Source organism: Carya illinoinensis, chromosome 15, assembly GCF_018687715.1.
Source record: "Carya illinoinensis cultivar Pawnee chromosome 15, C.illinoinensisPawnee_v1, whole genome shotgun sequence".
Classification (NCBI taxonomy): Eukaryota; Viridiplantae; Streptophyta; class Magnoliopsida; order Fagales; family Juglandaceae; genus Carya; species Carya illinoinensis.
In genome coordinates, this window is record NC_056766.1 from 33,274,132 (window position 1) to 33,290,600 (window position 16,469).

The window sequence follows — 16,469 nt, forward strand, 5'->3', positions numbered from 1 at the left end:
CTAACGGATTTCATGAAGTCATATTAATTTGTAAGTTTATTTTATAAAATCTTTTTATATCTATAGCAGCTCTCTTTCTTTAATGCACAATATGAAGGGCTCTAGTCCTCGACTTTCCCACCACTTTAATATAACATAAGGAGAGAAAACCAAATTAGTCAAGTAAATTTTTTAGAGACCAAATATGCTTATATTAACAAGTTTTTAGAGGCTTTGTTTAGGCTATATTTAGATGTTAAGTTGATTTTTTTATGAATAGTAATGAGTTAAATTAGTAGAATAAGTTATGTGAGATCCATCTAAAATGAGTTTATATGTATTTAGATATTAAGATGAATTTACTAATACTTATGGGAAATTAAAAAAGATTCTAAGTCCTTTGTTTAAAATGTGTTGTGTTAAAAAAAGTTATAAGTCTCATATATAAAAAAGTTTTGAATTGAAATAAGTTTAGTAATTTAAGAGTAAAGTGTTTGAATGTTAGACTCGATTTAAAATTATACTAAACTGAATTGATTTCAATTAAATTTTACAACCAAACGGGACCTTATTGTATAATAACACTTAAGAGTGGACCACATATTAGAAATATTATTCATTCAAAAATCTTTCGACCAATCTAAAGGAGTAATGCTACCTACAATCATGAAATGCACAATTATCGTATAATCGCTTTAAAAAAAAGTATAATCCGCTATTAAGAAATTAATTTTTTTATATAAATCCCGAATTTATTTACTGTTTTCAAAGTGATTGAGCGGCACTTATGTAATCACAACTGTAACTATCATTTCTCATTCTAAAAACTGCTGCAGCAAGTAATTTTCTTCTACTTAAGACTTTTTTTTTTAAATCCATTGAAATAAAACTACCTTCCATTTTAAACCGATGAAAATCCAACCAAGAGACATTTAACATGTGAAATATTTGTAGAAACAAGTTTTTACCAATTCCATTCCCCCATCTGTGTCTGGAAACTTGAAAACCAATAGGCCACCATATACATGGGAATGTTCAAAATTATAGGGAGAACTTTCAGGAGAGGCAAAAATCGTGCTCTCTTCACTGAGTCGTGTTTACCAAACAAAATTCAGATACCATCAAAATTGGTAAGGCGTAACAAATGATAAAAGATATCATTAAGCGTCCGAAAAATTCGCAATTATCATTTCTAGGGACAATCACAGTCGATGAATAGCTAGATTGATTCAATAGTGCACCTCATGTAGAATTTGTCTATATGAGTAAGTGGTCTCTCCGATACTCCCGCACAATGACCGGCACACTTGTGGTTGGGATCTACAATAAGAACAAGGGAATCAGCAATGCTAAAACTTGGAAAAATCTCAAGCTTCAAGAAGAATTGTCTGATTCTGCCTCTAAATGACTAGGCATGTAGTTTTAACTCTTTAGAATGTATTTCTTTGTATGTGCCAACAATTGTATGGTTTGCGTTATAAGTAACAACTCCGGTGATGATAATAAATAAGAAGTGAGGACTTCAACTAGAAGATCAAAATTATTAGAACACGGCTTACCATTCCATAATCTGTGATAATCATGGAGATATAATCTGGAGGAGTACAATCATACCTGTTACAGTGGTACAGCAAGTTGAGCGTAAAATAAAATATGAACATTGAGGAACAATTGAGATCTTTTTCTTTCAGGGATAAACCTTACATTAAATTTAGAAGTTGCAGATTTCCCTTATTGGCCCAATTATTCAAATAACTCACATCAGTTCTTCCTGGGACTTTTGCAATTGCTTCTGGATCACCTGCAAGAAATTTAATGTGCTTAGCTTCGTTCTGTTGAGAGAATTTTCTTTTTCCCTTTTTTTCCCTTTCTGATTTTTTTGGGGGTGGGGGTTGGGGGGAAGGAATTCCAGTTTAGAACCCTGCCAATGCAGGTTCTGGTAAATAAAATAGAATCAAAGGACAAAAGGCAAAATTTACATCAGCTGATATATGATAACGTACCTAATTCGTTAGAGCAGATAGAATCAAGCTGTACTCTTTCATGAAATTTATAGGCTTCACAGCAGACTAAAACTGGAACATGGAAAGCATGAGCAACCATTGCAACAGATGCAGTCCCCACACTAGAATATACAGTTCCATTAGACAATACAGAGGCAGCCCCCAGAAGAACTCTTGTAACTTCATGCATAATATAAGAAGTGGCATTTATATGACAATATGTACAACCCAGGCCCTTTGACACCAGCCTACGAAGTAGTGATTGACCTTCAAGCTTTGGACGTGAGTCTACTACCACGACACGGAACTGTTTCCCCATCTCATGGGCATATAACAGAATCATCTCGACCACACTTGATGATCCATAAGTGAGAAGCACATCTCCATCCCTAATCTTTGTAACTGCATGCTCAACTATGACCTTCCCCGCAAGTATTATTTTTTCATTTATGAATCGCTCAATATCTGAACAAAGTGCAGCTTTTGCTTCTGATTCAGAAAGAGTTAGAGGTAGCTTTGCTATACGGCCCTTAACAAACCTAATTGCATTTCCCATGCTGATAGAAAGTGGTCTACACTCAATAAAGAATGACACATAACTGCTGATTTTTGCAGTTAAATCTCTTGCAAGAGTTTTTTGTCGTGGTGTGGAATAGTCAGTAATGGCTTCTTTGAAAGCTTGAAGCATTGCAATGCAACGTGCATTACCCCCAGATATATCTCTGGCTAAATACTGTAATCCAACCTGAAAATAATTCATTCGAAGTAGGTAATAAACTATATTTCTCTTTCTGCAGGGAAAATGGAAAGAAATTAAGGGCCTGATGGGCTCAGACAGTTAGGAAATCTAAAACTCTGATCGACATTGTTTTTATTTTCTTTTAAATCGCAAAACAACTATGGAAAACAAAAAGTGAAGATGAGACAAAGAATGTTTAGATTGGTTGACAAAAAGGCAGGATAAGACATTTTGCACTATAAAATATTTTTAAAAAAATTACATCACTGAATTCAGTACTACACTAGGGATATACATTAAAAAAAGGCAATAGTTCATGAGGGGCATGGGATCAGGAATTCAGAAAATCTATAAAAGGAAGAACAATTTGAATTGCTGTGCACTGATTATGTCATTGAATTTTATTAAAGAGCACAAGTGGTGCTACCCAAGAACACGGGATATACATAGGAGATCGCCTAGCTAAGGAGGGGAGTGGCAACAGGAATTCTGAAAATCTAACTACAATGATTTGAGCATAAAGGTTTTAAGCTCCGGTAATTAACCCTAAGGAGGGGGCATGGGATCAGGAATTCAGAAAATCTATAAAAGGAAGAACAATTTGAATTGCTGTGCACCGATTATGTCATTGAATTTTATTAAAGAGCACAACTACCCAAGAACACGGGGGATATACATAGGAGATCGCCTAGCTAAGGAGGGGAGTGGCAACAGGAATTCTGAAAATCTAACTACAATGATTTGAGCATAAAGGTTTTAAGCTCCGGTAATTAACCCTAAAACATAGAGGATATACATAGGAGAATGCTTAGTTAAGGAAGGAAATGAAAACAGGAATTGAGAAAACCTGCGAAGAAAAAAAAGCTCATATTGCTGTGGACAGATGACCACTCATACAATGATTTGATCATAAAGGATATTAGCTTCAGTAATGTAATCTCGCGGTCTTCAAAACTATGGGCATTGTGTTCAAGTTACACAATAAAAGATATTTCTTTGCTATCACTAATCAAACCAATTGATTTTATTTTTTCTGGAAAAATCATATTCAATAAATCAAAATTATTACAAGAAAAACCTCAACGAAACAGGCCTTGAGAAGATTTAGAATTAAATCATCAATTTTCCTTTTCCATGCACTTTTAACTAAAAAGCTATCAATAATTAAGACAAGTAATAGAATTAAAAAACCATTAATATCCAGTAACATTAAAACAAATGGGTTCAGGTTGCTGAATCATAATCGATGTGCTAAACAATGGCTATTTGAAATAGGGTCTGATTCAGTTACATAATAAAAGTTCAGCTGAACTGAAGCAAATCCCTTGCATCTAGATGGAAGTATGCCAATAAAGGAAAAAACCATAGGGAAGAAAAGGGCCACAACATGTGCGTCCTCTTGCACAAACAATCACACAAAGAAGAAAGACTGTCGTGGACAGGTCTTAGACAAACACTAACTGAAAATCTACAATGACGGGCACTTAACTGAAACTCGGGTAAAAGGGACACTTTAAGAAACAGCATCATTAACACATTTTCTCGTTGAATATAACTATAGATTGTGATCAATTTGAGCCATACATTGAAAAAAGATGCAGGCTCATGCCAGCATGTGCACAAGTGTGGACTTACTGCATCAATGTCATGTCCACGCCTGGTTCTTCAATTTGCCATTTCTGTCTATATTATGTTCTGTTTATTCCCACATGTGATGAGAGAGGTTATATGTTCAACAAAGAGGAGAAATAGCCAATTTTCTATTCAGAAGCTTGAAGCCTAAAGAAAAAGCCACTAACGTATCAAAAACGTAAATTCTTAAATGGAAAACCTTGTAAACAGCAGGATGCACTGCATCAAGTTGGAAAAATCTTGACTCCAGATCAGGAAGCTGTGTTCCGTGTTCATACTGAGGCAAATGCCGAAACAATTCAACTCTGTTTCTAGCTTCCGTTTGATTGAAAATTGCACGTCTTTTAGCCTTCTCTACTCTGCCCTTATCATCAAACTGCATACGTGGAGGAGGAACATCTTTCTTCCTTTCTTTCTCGGGTGGACGATCACCTCCTTTCTTTTCAGAAGCTGCAATTGAAGATGCGACTGGAGGAGCATCTTTCTTCAGTGAAGGCTGCTTCAAAGGTTTACTTGGAACTGGCCCCCCAGATACAACAGCAGATTTATCACCCTCTGCTGCATGTGTGTACGTATGTTTTTCACCTGCATGCATGCTTGTATGTGTTTACATCTATGAATAGGTATATACAATACCACTTTGTATCTTTGTATGGAAATGGTTTATGCAAGCATTTCTCACTTTTTGATGCAAACATGCATGAATGCACACATGCATCTGCCATCTGTACAAAAAGATCAGTAACCACAAGCGAAAACTTGCTAAAGCCCACAACCATTTGTTTTTAGGAGGAAAACTATATACTACCAAGGAGGAGCTTAATCAAAAGCAAACGGTAGAAAAACCTTCTGGCACCTGAGAAACCTTTAATTTAAAACCAAATGTTGGTTTATTTATATGAACTCTAGAGACTTACTGAATTTGGTCAAGATTTGAATGCAATCTTAAATAAATAAAAGATTAACAATTACACCACTAACATAGATATAACCCATTACAAATATACGAAGAAAATCATCATCTGGACTAGATATGATAGGATATGTCATGTATACCATAGCATAAACCATGACAAGGTACGGGCAATAATCAGAACAGTTTATGTTAGTAAAAATTTAAGTTTGACAGCTCCATTCCGAAAAAAATATTTGTAAGATCCTTCGAAGAAATTTTACCCTAAAAGATAAGTTGAGCAGAAAATGAATATATCTCAAAAGATTTAGTGTTTTATGAAATTTCCATTTATTAGTCATATCATCTGAAATTGCATGAATCCAACTTTCATATATACCATAACATAAACTATGATAGAAAGTGCAGGCAATAATCGAATGGTGTATGCTAGTAAAAATTTCAGTTTGACAGCACAATTCCCAAAGAATATTCAAAAGATCCTTTCTAAGAAATTTTACGCTCAAGAAAAGTTGAGCAGAAAAAACAATATCTCAAAAGATTAATGTTTTATGGAATTTCCATTCATTAATCATATCATCTGCAATTGCATGAATCTAAGGACGCTCAGTCCTAGTCATGACAAAGGAATGGCCATTCTTAAAGATACAATGCAGCTCACTTCAATCTAGAAAAGACAACTAAATTATTCCACAGGATGATCACATGTAGCATCCCAAAGAGAGCCCAAGCCACATCTAAGCCTTTTCTCCAAAAGGACTAGTCAATGTGACAATTAAAGTCCCTTGCAATCATCATAGAGGAGAACTTCTTCCACCCAAGCAATATGAGATTCCATTTACCATTTTCTGATATTCAACCAAGGTTTTATAAGCTCTTATATCATTTGTAACAACCTAGGAAAACCCAAACTATATATGGGCCAGCACTTCAAAAGACTAGTCATAACTAAAGTTCCTTAGAATTAGTATAAAGGGTAAGAATTTCTTCCACCCAAGCAATGTGGGATTCCATTCACCACATTTCTATACTCAACTAGGATATTACAATCTCTAATAACTAAAACATCCCAAAAAAACTCATGCCACACCTAGAGATTCTAGGCCTATACTCCAAAAAGATTAGGGCCTGTTTGGATGCTTACAATATCTTAGAATATCTATCAATGGTAGTGAAATGGTTTGTGAATAGTGTAATGATTTGAGTCAAGATGTTTTATTAAGTTTTGGGAAATGAGAGAGAAAAAGTTGAATAAAAATATTATAAACTTAAAAAATACTTAAATATAATTTTTTTAGATTATATATATTTTAAAATTTGAAAAAATTGTATTGTGTTTTTGTGTTTTTTTTTTTGGGGGGGAGTTAAGAATTTCACCCTCCCAAGAAATGTGGATCTCATCCACCACTTTTATATACTCAATCAAAGGTATTAATAAAGAAAATATATGACAATTATAGACAATCAAGGAGAAAATCCCTTGCCATGAATCCAAGCTCCATAGAACAAAAGCAAGACGAGGTGGGTCGAGCAGTGGACCAGTGGTGGTGAAAGTCTGCCCGCCTGGCCAGCAGGGATGGACAGGGGTTTGGGGAATGTGAGGGTGCAGGCAGGGGTGGTGGAATCAGAAAATCTGGGCCCCCCAAAGTTAAAATAATAATAAATTTTTTTTTTGGGGGGGGGGGGGGGGGGGGGGGGGGGGGGGGGGGGGGGGGGGGGGGGGGCAAATACTAATTTTCATATAGTTCAAAATTTAATTTTTATCAAATTTTGAAAATCCCCCCCCCCCCAAAAAAAAAAACACAAAAAAAAAAAAAAAAAAGCCCCTTAGCAGTTCCACCCCTGGGCATAAAGCTGGGCCCAAAAAATGGCACCCCACACAAGTAGGGGCAGGGTGCAGGGAAATTGGCTACCCACCCACATGGGGGGGTATCATCCCTACTTTATTTCCCAGCAAGAAAGCAATATGCATTCAAGATTGCCGGGCCCAAAATAAAGGTCCCATCCAACCAAAACCATCAACGATCAGCCAAACATAAAAAATCGACCTAAATCTTCCAAAACATTAAAAAAAAAAAAAAAAAAAAAAGAAGGAAGCAAATATGATAGAGATCCATGGGTCTTTGCAACCAGGGTTTGCAAACTTTGCAAACCAGAGACCTGAGACTCATCGGTCTCTGGAGAAGAAAAATCGAAAAGAGGAGGAGAGAAGCTTGGAAGAGATGCAGGTTTAGTCTGTTAGATTTAAGATGTTTATATAAGTATAGGTATAATAGTGCTGTTTTTGATAGATAGGTTTTTTCTTTAACATATAAGATATAGTATATATGTAGGTTTTCTATTTAATATATATGATATACTATATATCTTAATATATATGCAGGGGCATACCTCACCCGCACCCACCCGCATGTGGTAAAAATACTGTCCGTCCCCTAGCAGGATGGACAGATGGGGCAGGCAAGGTGGGTCTGGGTGCCCGATGCCCACCCCCTAAAATAAAGTAAAAAGTTCAAATGAAACAGACCCATTTCTCTAACAAAACAACTATTAAGATAAAGCATCTAGAAAACAGTCAAAAAAGTTGAGCAGATAGTCAACAATGGAATAACATAAACATAAGCTCGATTCAAACCTTTTGTTAAAGCTTTTGCCGCTCTTTGGGCCTCCTGCATGGCACGCCTTTCAGCTTTGGTTGTTTTTGCTTTCAGTGGCTTCAAGCTGGATTGCGTCTCCTTTTGCACTTGCACAACAGCTTTTTCACTCTTTTCTGCAATTTTGTTGCAAATTCAACAAAGGATCAAAACTCAAAGGATCCCCACAATCAACACATTTGAACAAATCAAGAACAAGGAGCAGATACTAAACAATCTTAGAAACGAACCAGCATACAGTACAAGCCTAATAAGATATACTTGATCAAATGTTACTTCTACGGGCATGAGTTATCAAACCAGGCACTCCAGACAACCAGCAGCAAAAAATAGCTTTAAGCCAATGGTTAAAACTTAACAAGTCAAATATTTTTTTTTCGTTTAACAAATAAACTTAACAAGTCAAATTAATTATTTCACAGACATGCTAGAAAGACTTTGGTTCCCTAATACTTAGCAGACAGGCATTACATACTGAGTAACAAAATCAAAGTGGGCTTGTCGGAAAACCTCTTGGTCCCAAATAACAATTAATAGATATCATCCTGTACTACCTTACTACCCCGATGTCTCGGTTGTTTTTATTTTTATTTTTTTGTCCTAACATTCCAGATCCAAATTACATCATCTGGTTTCAACCCCAATTCAATTATACAAAATCTCAATTCAAACCAATACAATCAAACATCCCACTCACACAGGCACGTAACATAAAAATTTCAAAATTACAATTTACCTGGCACTTTGGCAGACTTTTTCGATTTTTCCACTGGCGGGGCAGAAGTACTCACCGAATTATCAAGAGCTTTCTCCGGAGTGGTCTCGGGAAGATTCGAAGCGTACTTACGCGAATCATTCAACCTGTACCACCCATCTGACTCCTCGGAAAATTCCCCATCCGCTATCCCGATTCGAGCCGAAGGCGACGAAGGGACAGGAGAAGATCCCAGCAGAGATTCCGACGGGTTATAGCTCCCGACCGGCACGTGGTCGTTACCCTGGCGCCGCAAACCGGTCTCCGGGACAGGCACAGCGGGAGTACGGTCGGAAAGCTGACGTGGCAGGGGAATCATGACCGGGGAGAGGGAATTGCCGGCGGGGGACTGGGCGAGAGGCGGTGAACTCGAGCCAGGCGGATTGTTAAAGGCTCGGGCCGGTAGGGGGTTGGCGCCGGGGGCGAAGAACCCCACATGGCGGACCTTAGGGTCGATGACGGAGCGGGAGGGACGACGCGCGTCCATGGGAGCGTGCTAGTCAATCGGTAGGACTTTGGCAGTGAAGAAGTTCGAATCAATTGATTAATGTGGTGGTGAAAACAAGGATTTAAGGCCATAAAGCAGGATCAAAATGGAAGAAAAAAGGAGCTTTAGGGTTCCATATTCGTGAGGGTTTTGGGAAGTTGCGTGGGGTGAGAGGGGGTTTGAAGTTCGAAGCTTTATCAAATTTCAATGATCGAAAAATTTCTATGATCGAGTCTTTTCTCATTTTTATTTTCTCTAGTTTTTGGGTGCGGGAATCTTTACGTCACCTGATGAGTACTCTTGATGGGTTAACGGTGGGATGTGATTGGACAATCAATTTCAACTTGGGCGGTGCTACAGATACCGCTGGAAGCTCCGGCTTGGGCTCCGCTAATGGTTTGGAATTTTTTGTTTTTTTTTTATATTTGTTTTACATGTATTTTTTTAATACATTTAAATATTTTTAAAAAAATAAAAAAAATTCAAAAATTTATTAAAAAATATTTACTTAATCATTAAATAATAATAATAATAAATTATAGCGGTAGAATCTAGCTGTGGAAACTAATGATAAGACTAGTATTTTTCTTTCAACTTTCATGATAGTGATTTTTCATTTTATAAAAAAAATTAAGGACTATGATAAACTTTCCCACCACTCCTTTATTACCCTTTAATTATTTAAAATTTTTAATTTTTTAATTTTTTTAACATTTTTAATCTTAAAAAAATTAAAAAATTATACATTTTTACTAATAACTTTTTAAAAAAATGTTTTTTAATTACTTTTTTAATTTTTGTTTTTTGAGATTTCATTATATTTTTTACAATTATTTTAATAAAAACTAAATTTTATTATAAAAAGTTACAAAAAATATATTTTATAATAGAATCTACCATTCTTTAAAAAAATTGCAGGTTCAAAATTTATATCTAAAATAAGAATCATTTGTTATTTAATCCTGGAATTGATATGACTTTATTTTTTATTTTCTAAAAATTTTACAATAATTACATATTATAAATATTATTTTTTTAATTAAAATAATTTTAATTTTTAATAATATACTATTAAAATGTCAAGTCAATTTAAATTTGATAATTTGTGATTTTTTGGTTATTTATGGTATTATAATGATTGCATTCCAACTAGTTTACAGCTTTTGGTATAAGATGATAGAAAATATTTTGTAGAAATATGAGATATTTTATGGGTTATTTTTAAATTGATAATTTGTGATTTTTTGGTTATTTTTGGCATTTTTGGTGTTATATTGATTGCATTCCAACTAGTTTACAGCTTTTGGTATTAGATGATATAAATTATTTTGTAGAAATATGAGATATTTTATGAGTTATTTTAATTTCAAGTTGGTATATAGAATATATAATATATATCTAGAAAAGATTTGATTTGTAAAATTTAAACAAAAATATTATGTTCATCGATGAATAGGTCCCGATTTGTTTTTTTTATAAAAAAATAAATGAAAAAAATAAAAAATAAATAAACTTTTATTCTTTCTTGAAATAAAGCTTGTGCTACATCGTCGAGGATGTAATATTGTTTAAATTTAAATCAAATTATATCATATAAATACTTTACTAGATGCTCTCTATATATAGACTTCTATTATATATATAGGTGGGGGTACTCGAACCTAGTTCTCCATTGACCATGACTTATATCATCTCATCCAAAAGACTTTAACACTTTACATACACTTGAAAATAGAATATTTCAATGATTTATACATAATCTGCTTTTTAATTGATACCTGATTGGTTGTAAATCAGAAAAGTTTATGAATGGAACCCTAAATTGGCCACTTCAATATGTAATGTCGTCTTAGTAGAGAATTAATTTTAAAACAATGATGCGGTATAAAAATTGCTTTGAATAAAAAAATTGTTATATCAGTATTTTTATGATAAGTGAATAAATTCACACCCACGTAATAAAAATATAAATTTAAGAGAAAAGATATTCGTAATCTTAAAATGTGAAAGTTTTACCTATTTCCTTTGACAAAAATGGATAAATATGGTATTTATATAAAAAGTTCTTTTTTTAATAGTAAACCCTATTTTTTAAAATAAGTGCACATGATTTGTATATCTTATAACTGTATCTAAATAGTTTCAAACCAATTGAGATGTTCTTTCCCATTTTACACCTTTTAATAAAATTTCAACACGTAGGAAACTCATGTGACTTACGGTGTGTGCGTATTGAGGAAAGTTTTACTCGACTTTTCCTCCTTCCTTCTCCCCAAGCTCTCCCATCTTTTCTTCCTTTTCCCTTTCTCTCTCTCAAAACTATAAAAAATGGTTGTTTGTAAAAATTGGCAAAACACCATAACCTGACCAATAAACCTCATTCCCAATTCGTTGAGACTATCAGGCCTTGATCAGTGTAGTATAGAATCACTAACGGTGGTGGTTCGGTGCGGTTGTACACACATTTCTCCTTCTCGGCCTTTTCCCTCCTCATCCCTTAGTTCTTTCTTCCTTCTTGAAAAGACCCTCCCCCTGTGGGCTAGGCCTAGAACCCATTTGGACTTAGGATATTTTATCCCCTCCAATTGCCCGTAATTCTTAAGGTCAATTTTCTTCAAAAGAAGACCTTAAAAATCTTCAAGATAAAATATACGTGAGAGATGCAAAAGCCAGTAGCAATCCATAGAAAAATAAATTTCAGGAGTGGGTCCCTGATTTTTCATTTTGCTTGTGTTAAGTGATAAAGATCTCCTAGCGTGCAGCTAGGCGGTTGATAGGCTTGACCAAGTAATGTGCAAGTGCAAAGCTCGACTTTAGCAAGAGATGTGCTCAATCGCGTAAGGTGTGAGTGCAGAGCTAGGCTATGGTAGGAGATGTGCTTGACCACGTAAGGTGTGAGCACGAAACTCGACTTCGGCAAGAGATGTTCTCGACTACGTAAGATGCAGGCGCAAAACTCGGCTATGATGGGAGATGTGTTCGACTGCGTAAAGTGCGACACGAAACTCTGCTTCGGCAGGATATGTACTCGACTGCGTAAGATGAGCTAGGGTGGTCGGGCAATCAAGTGACTTGCACGCCTATTCGGGCACTTAAGAGGCCGGGTAGTCCCCAACCTTTCCTGCTTGTTGACTCATCATGAAAGTGGTGGCAAGCTGGACAACAAAAAGATTGGACCAGTTGCCTCTTTGGCATGATGGAAGTCAAGCAGTTCATAAAACTGGACTTAACTCTTTAGCATGATGGAGGTCGAGCAGTTTCTTACGATTGGAATTGCTTTGTTTTCCCTTGTAAAAGTGATGCAAGTCAAGCAGTGCGTAAGATTGAACTCGCTTATCGTTGTCTAAAAGCTTATATTCATCCGACATTTTTGTTTTTGATTGTGTTGGTGAATTTTTCTTTTCCGATGTTACTTGATGTTAACGTTTCCATTTTGCCACTAGTGCTAGAGTTTGCTAGTATCCCATGCAAAGTGGTATGGACTCACCCCACTGACTGGATGGAGGTTGAGAGGACATCAGCCTGGACTAGCCCAATTGACCCTCATATATGTGAGAGAGGTAAGTAGTTAGGGTGTTTGACCATGCTACACAAGACAAGCCGGTTAGGAGTGCAACCTTGATTTGTCCTTTAGGAGTGCGACGAAAATTCGATGCGTGCAATTGCGAGTCCATGTGCAGCCATGTCTCAGTGATGATGAAGGTCCAGGGTGCCTATGTGCATGTTAATGTCAAGAAGAACATCTCGATGAAGACATGTTAAGTCATCCAAGCGATGCCCGTGTGGGGCTACATAATCAGTGTCCCACGCTACAAGAGTCAATCATGTTAGTGAAAATAGAATTCACATAAACTTGGAAAGAGACAAATCGGGGCATTTTAGCCACTGTAGACAATCTCTGTTTGACTGAAATTGATGACCACTGATTGTTGTTTTCTTTTCTCCTCTTTGTTGCTCTTCCTTTCTCCCTTTTCTTTCCTCTCTTCTTTTCTCTTTCTTTTTCTTCTTTTCTTCTTTTCTTCTTCTTCCTTTTTTTTTTCGTCCTTTTTGTGCAATGCATGCTTGTCCACGGTTTCTAATGGTCGTGTGGGGCAGCTTTCCCTGCTGGTTGGGATGGGTTAGCCAAGTGCATGGCCAAGGAGTGCATGTTAAATTTGGGATGTCCTTAGCAATGCATGGGTGACTCGAGACACCTTTGGCATTGCACGGGTGACTCGAGACACCTTTGGTAGTGCATGGGCGAGTCAAGACACCTATGGCCATGCATGGGTGAGTCGAGAAACCTGTGGCCTTGCATAGGCCGTGCATGGGTGAGTCGAGACACCTCTGGTCTTGCATGGGCAAGTCAAGACGGGTTAGGCCGTACTTAGGCGAGTCAGATGCCTCTGGTTGTGCAAGGCCTACAGGCTAAGTCAAGACAACGCAGGTGGAGAAGTTCATGTTTGAGATATACATGACAGCACGTGGCCGAGGAGCCCATGGCCGGCGAGAGAGGTCTCACCAGTGTTCTCTGACCCCGAGAGCTAGCATACCGGAGGCCTTAATGACTCTTTGGCAGCTGAAGGGTTGTTGCCCGCCAGCCAATGAGTGCCTCTACAAGACGCATGCCTCAAACGTGTGCTCCGGCGATTGTCACTACTTCTAGAAGGCGGAGGCTCCACCGAAGATAGAAACTAAGGGCGACCCCAGTGGTGGCCACCGTCGCTACTAGGATGGATTCCACCAACCCATGGATATCCGTGCAATGTGCGTCTCGGACACGTGCTCCTGCGCCCGTCATCGCTTTGGGAAGGTGAAGGCTCCACCAAAGATAGAATTTGAGGGTGACCCCAATGGTGGCCGCCGGTCGCTACTAGGATGGATCCCACCAACCAATGGATCTCCATGCAATGTGCATCCCAGACACATGCTCCGACGCTCGTTGCCGCTTTGGGAAGGTAGAGGCTCCACCAAGGAAATAAACTGTCAACGACCCCAACGGTGGCTGCCCTAGGTCCCTTTGGTGGCTAGTGGGATCCACCTCGCCAGTCCGTAGATCTTGCACGGCGTGGATCAGGAGGGTTGATCACAGTCGGTCCTACCCAGTCGTCTAGCCCAGTCGTCCCATGGTGTAGTCCCTGACAGGTGGGGCCGCCCGTGAGGAGTAGCAGGCTAATTGGTCACCATCATTGTGACGCCCCCAACTCCCACGTACGGACACGTGGAAATCGAGTCATCGGGATGATGACAATAAGGGTCACACATCACATCGCCAAGTGTCAAGTGTGTATATAAACAATACATGTATAATAAAACCACGCAGCGGATGATAAAAGTTTTACAATTAAGTACCAGAATTTTGTTTAAATATAAACTAGCTTAAAACACATGTAATAAAATATTACAAGTTTCAACACTGCTTCAAATCCAAATTACATAACATAAAAACAAGTAAAGATAATTTTCAACGTAAAACGACTCCAAGTCAAATACTCTGGCGGAGCCGCCCCCTGGGGCTCAGCCTCCTCCTCCTCAACCTCTGCATCAAAATCTATGGTATAAAAAATGATGCCGCAGGTAAGTAATAATCCAAATATCATAAAATAAAAAATATATTATACTCAACAATATGTATGAAGAGATGCCAAATGCACATGTCCCAAAAATTTACATTTTTTCATGCATGCCAAAATTCCATTTAGGCTCAAAATGTATCATTTTTACCAAGTCCTTGCCATTATCTAAGATAATGGCCCAAACCAAGAAAACCATCATTTTTCTAGAAAATGAATCACAAACATCCTCTTATAAAACCTCGCAATTTTCTCAGAAAATGGTCCACAAATATCCTTTAATCAAACTCGTCATTTTTTCAGAAAATGACACATTTCTGAAATCCAAAACCAATTTCCAATTTAATGCATACACCATGATCTCCCCTAGGGATCATCCGCTCACTCTAGCTCCTATGCCACACTGCAGGTAACGACTACGCATGTGACATCTAAACAAGTGATACCCAATCTAACGCTCAGCGCGTACCTGGACCAGGCCATCCTCTAGTCCCCGCCAGCCGAGGAACCACAGAGTCGACTCAACAGCGTTATTGTATCGTGCAATCCGGTCGTCGCCCAGCAACAATCCAGGGGGTGTCACTTAGTATTATCCACTCCCGAGTGATCAGATGAGCTCCACCGAGATAATGCCCCATCCCGATTTGGGGTCGTGATACACACGCACTCGAAAATCTATTTACACAAATAAAACCAGTTTTTCTTAATTTAACACATGCACATGTATGCACCATGCAATGCACACCTCAAGACACAATTCATTCAACAAAACTCAACATCAACAATAACCAGACAACTCCATCCTCAAATCCATCCTACCCCCGACTCCTCGGACTCAGTTCGGAATAACTAACCAGTCACAAATTATTGTTAAAACAATAATATATTTAAATCTAAAATGAAGTTTAGAAAATACTTACAACGCTATATAATAATTTTCAGAGGATCAACAAGCTGCAAAAGGCTGAAGAAAAGCAACGTAACAGTGCAAAAGCACTGTAGCCGTGGGTTGTAAAATACCTACTTTTGAATGAGGACGAACCAAGGTTTGGGATTGATAGGGAATAGCTTAAAGATGTTTATGAAACTAGTGGAAGTGAGGGTTGGTCGTGGGTGGCGGTGAAAATGGCGGTAGAAGGCCAAAAATTCCAAAACGGAAAGTGAGGTCGTGGGGGCTGCTCTAGTGGAGGATTGGAGTTGGAAATGGGTGCTTTAAGATAGCAAGAGGTCAGTGATGAAACTGTGAAGAGATGGTTGCCGAAGGTGGAATGACGGCGGCGGAACGGCTAAAAAACCGTGCGGATTGGTGGGGCTCATAGCGGCAGGGATGGAGGTGAAATTTGGTGGGAAGGTGCGCCGGCCGAAGGGGAAGAAATCTGGGTGGGTGGTGTAGGTCACGGCACCGGCGAACGGCGGCTCTGGGCGGCTGAAGAAAACGGCGAGAAATGAGGGAGAGAGAGACGCGCACACGGGGAGGGAAAAACCGAAGGAAAAAGAGAAGAAAAAGAGAAAATAAAAGAAGAGAAAAAGAAAATATGAGGAAAAGAAATGAGGTCCAGTCCTCACCTTTGGAGTCCAAAAACTGATCTGACGAAAATAACTTTAAAGGCTATAAATCGAATAAAATAATTTAAACACAACATCTAGCTAAAATATAATAAATAAATAGTAAATAGTAACAATAAAATTTTAAATCCAAAAACAAACTAAAATAAATTAAACAGCAATTTAAAGTCAAAACAATAATTAATATTAA

The 16,469-nt window shown here is 37.7% G+C and overlaps 1 protein-coding gene across 4 annotated transcripts; it reads right to left on the reverse strand.

The window, feature by feature from the left end:
- Window positions 1–926: 926 nt before the first annotated feature.
- LOC122296118 (translation initiation factor eIF-2B subunit delta-like) lies at window positions 927–9,399 on the reverse strand. 4 transcript variants are annotated; one of them, XM_043105556.1, is made up of 7 exons: window positions 8,657–9,399; window positions 7,902–8,036; window positions 4,553–4,938; window positions 1,983–2,727; window positions 1,684–1,780; window positions 1,539–1,593; window positions 927–1,299 (listed from the first exon to the last, which is right to left on the reverse strand). In XM_043105556.1, exons 1-7 carry the CDS (start codon window positions 9,159–9,161, stop codon window positions 1,237–1,239), a joined length of 1,986 nt encoding a protein of 661 aa, XP_042961490.1. In that variant the 5' UTR covers window positions 9,162–9,399; the 3' UTR covers window positions 927–1,236. The 4 variants fall into 4 exon arrangements, with proteins under 4 accessions (XP_042961490.1, XP_042961493.1, XP_042961491.1 ...); XM_043105559.1 differs by lacking the exons at window positions 7,902–8,036; window positions 8,657–9,399 and adding an exon at window positions 4,357–4,416 and having other exon boundaries at window positions 1,983–2,773; window positions 4,553–4,683; XM_043105557.1 differs by lacking the exons at window positions 7,902–8,036; window positions 8,657–9,399 and having other exon boundaries at window positions 1,983–2,773; window positions 4,553–4,770.
- Window positions 9,400–16,469: the final 7,070 nt, after the last annotated feature.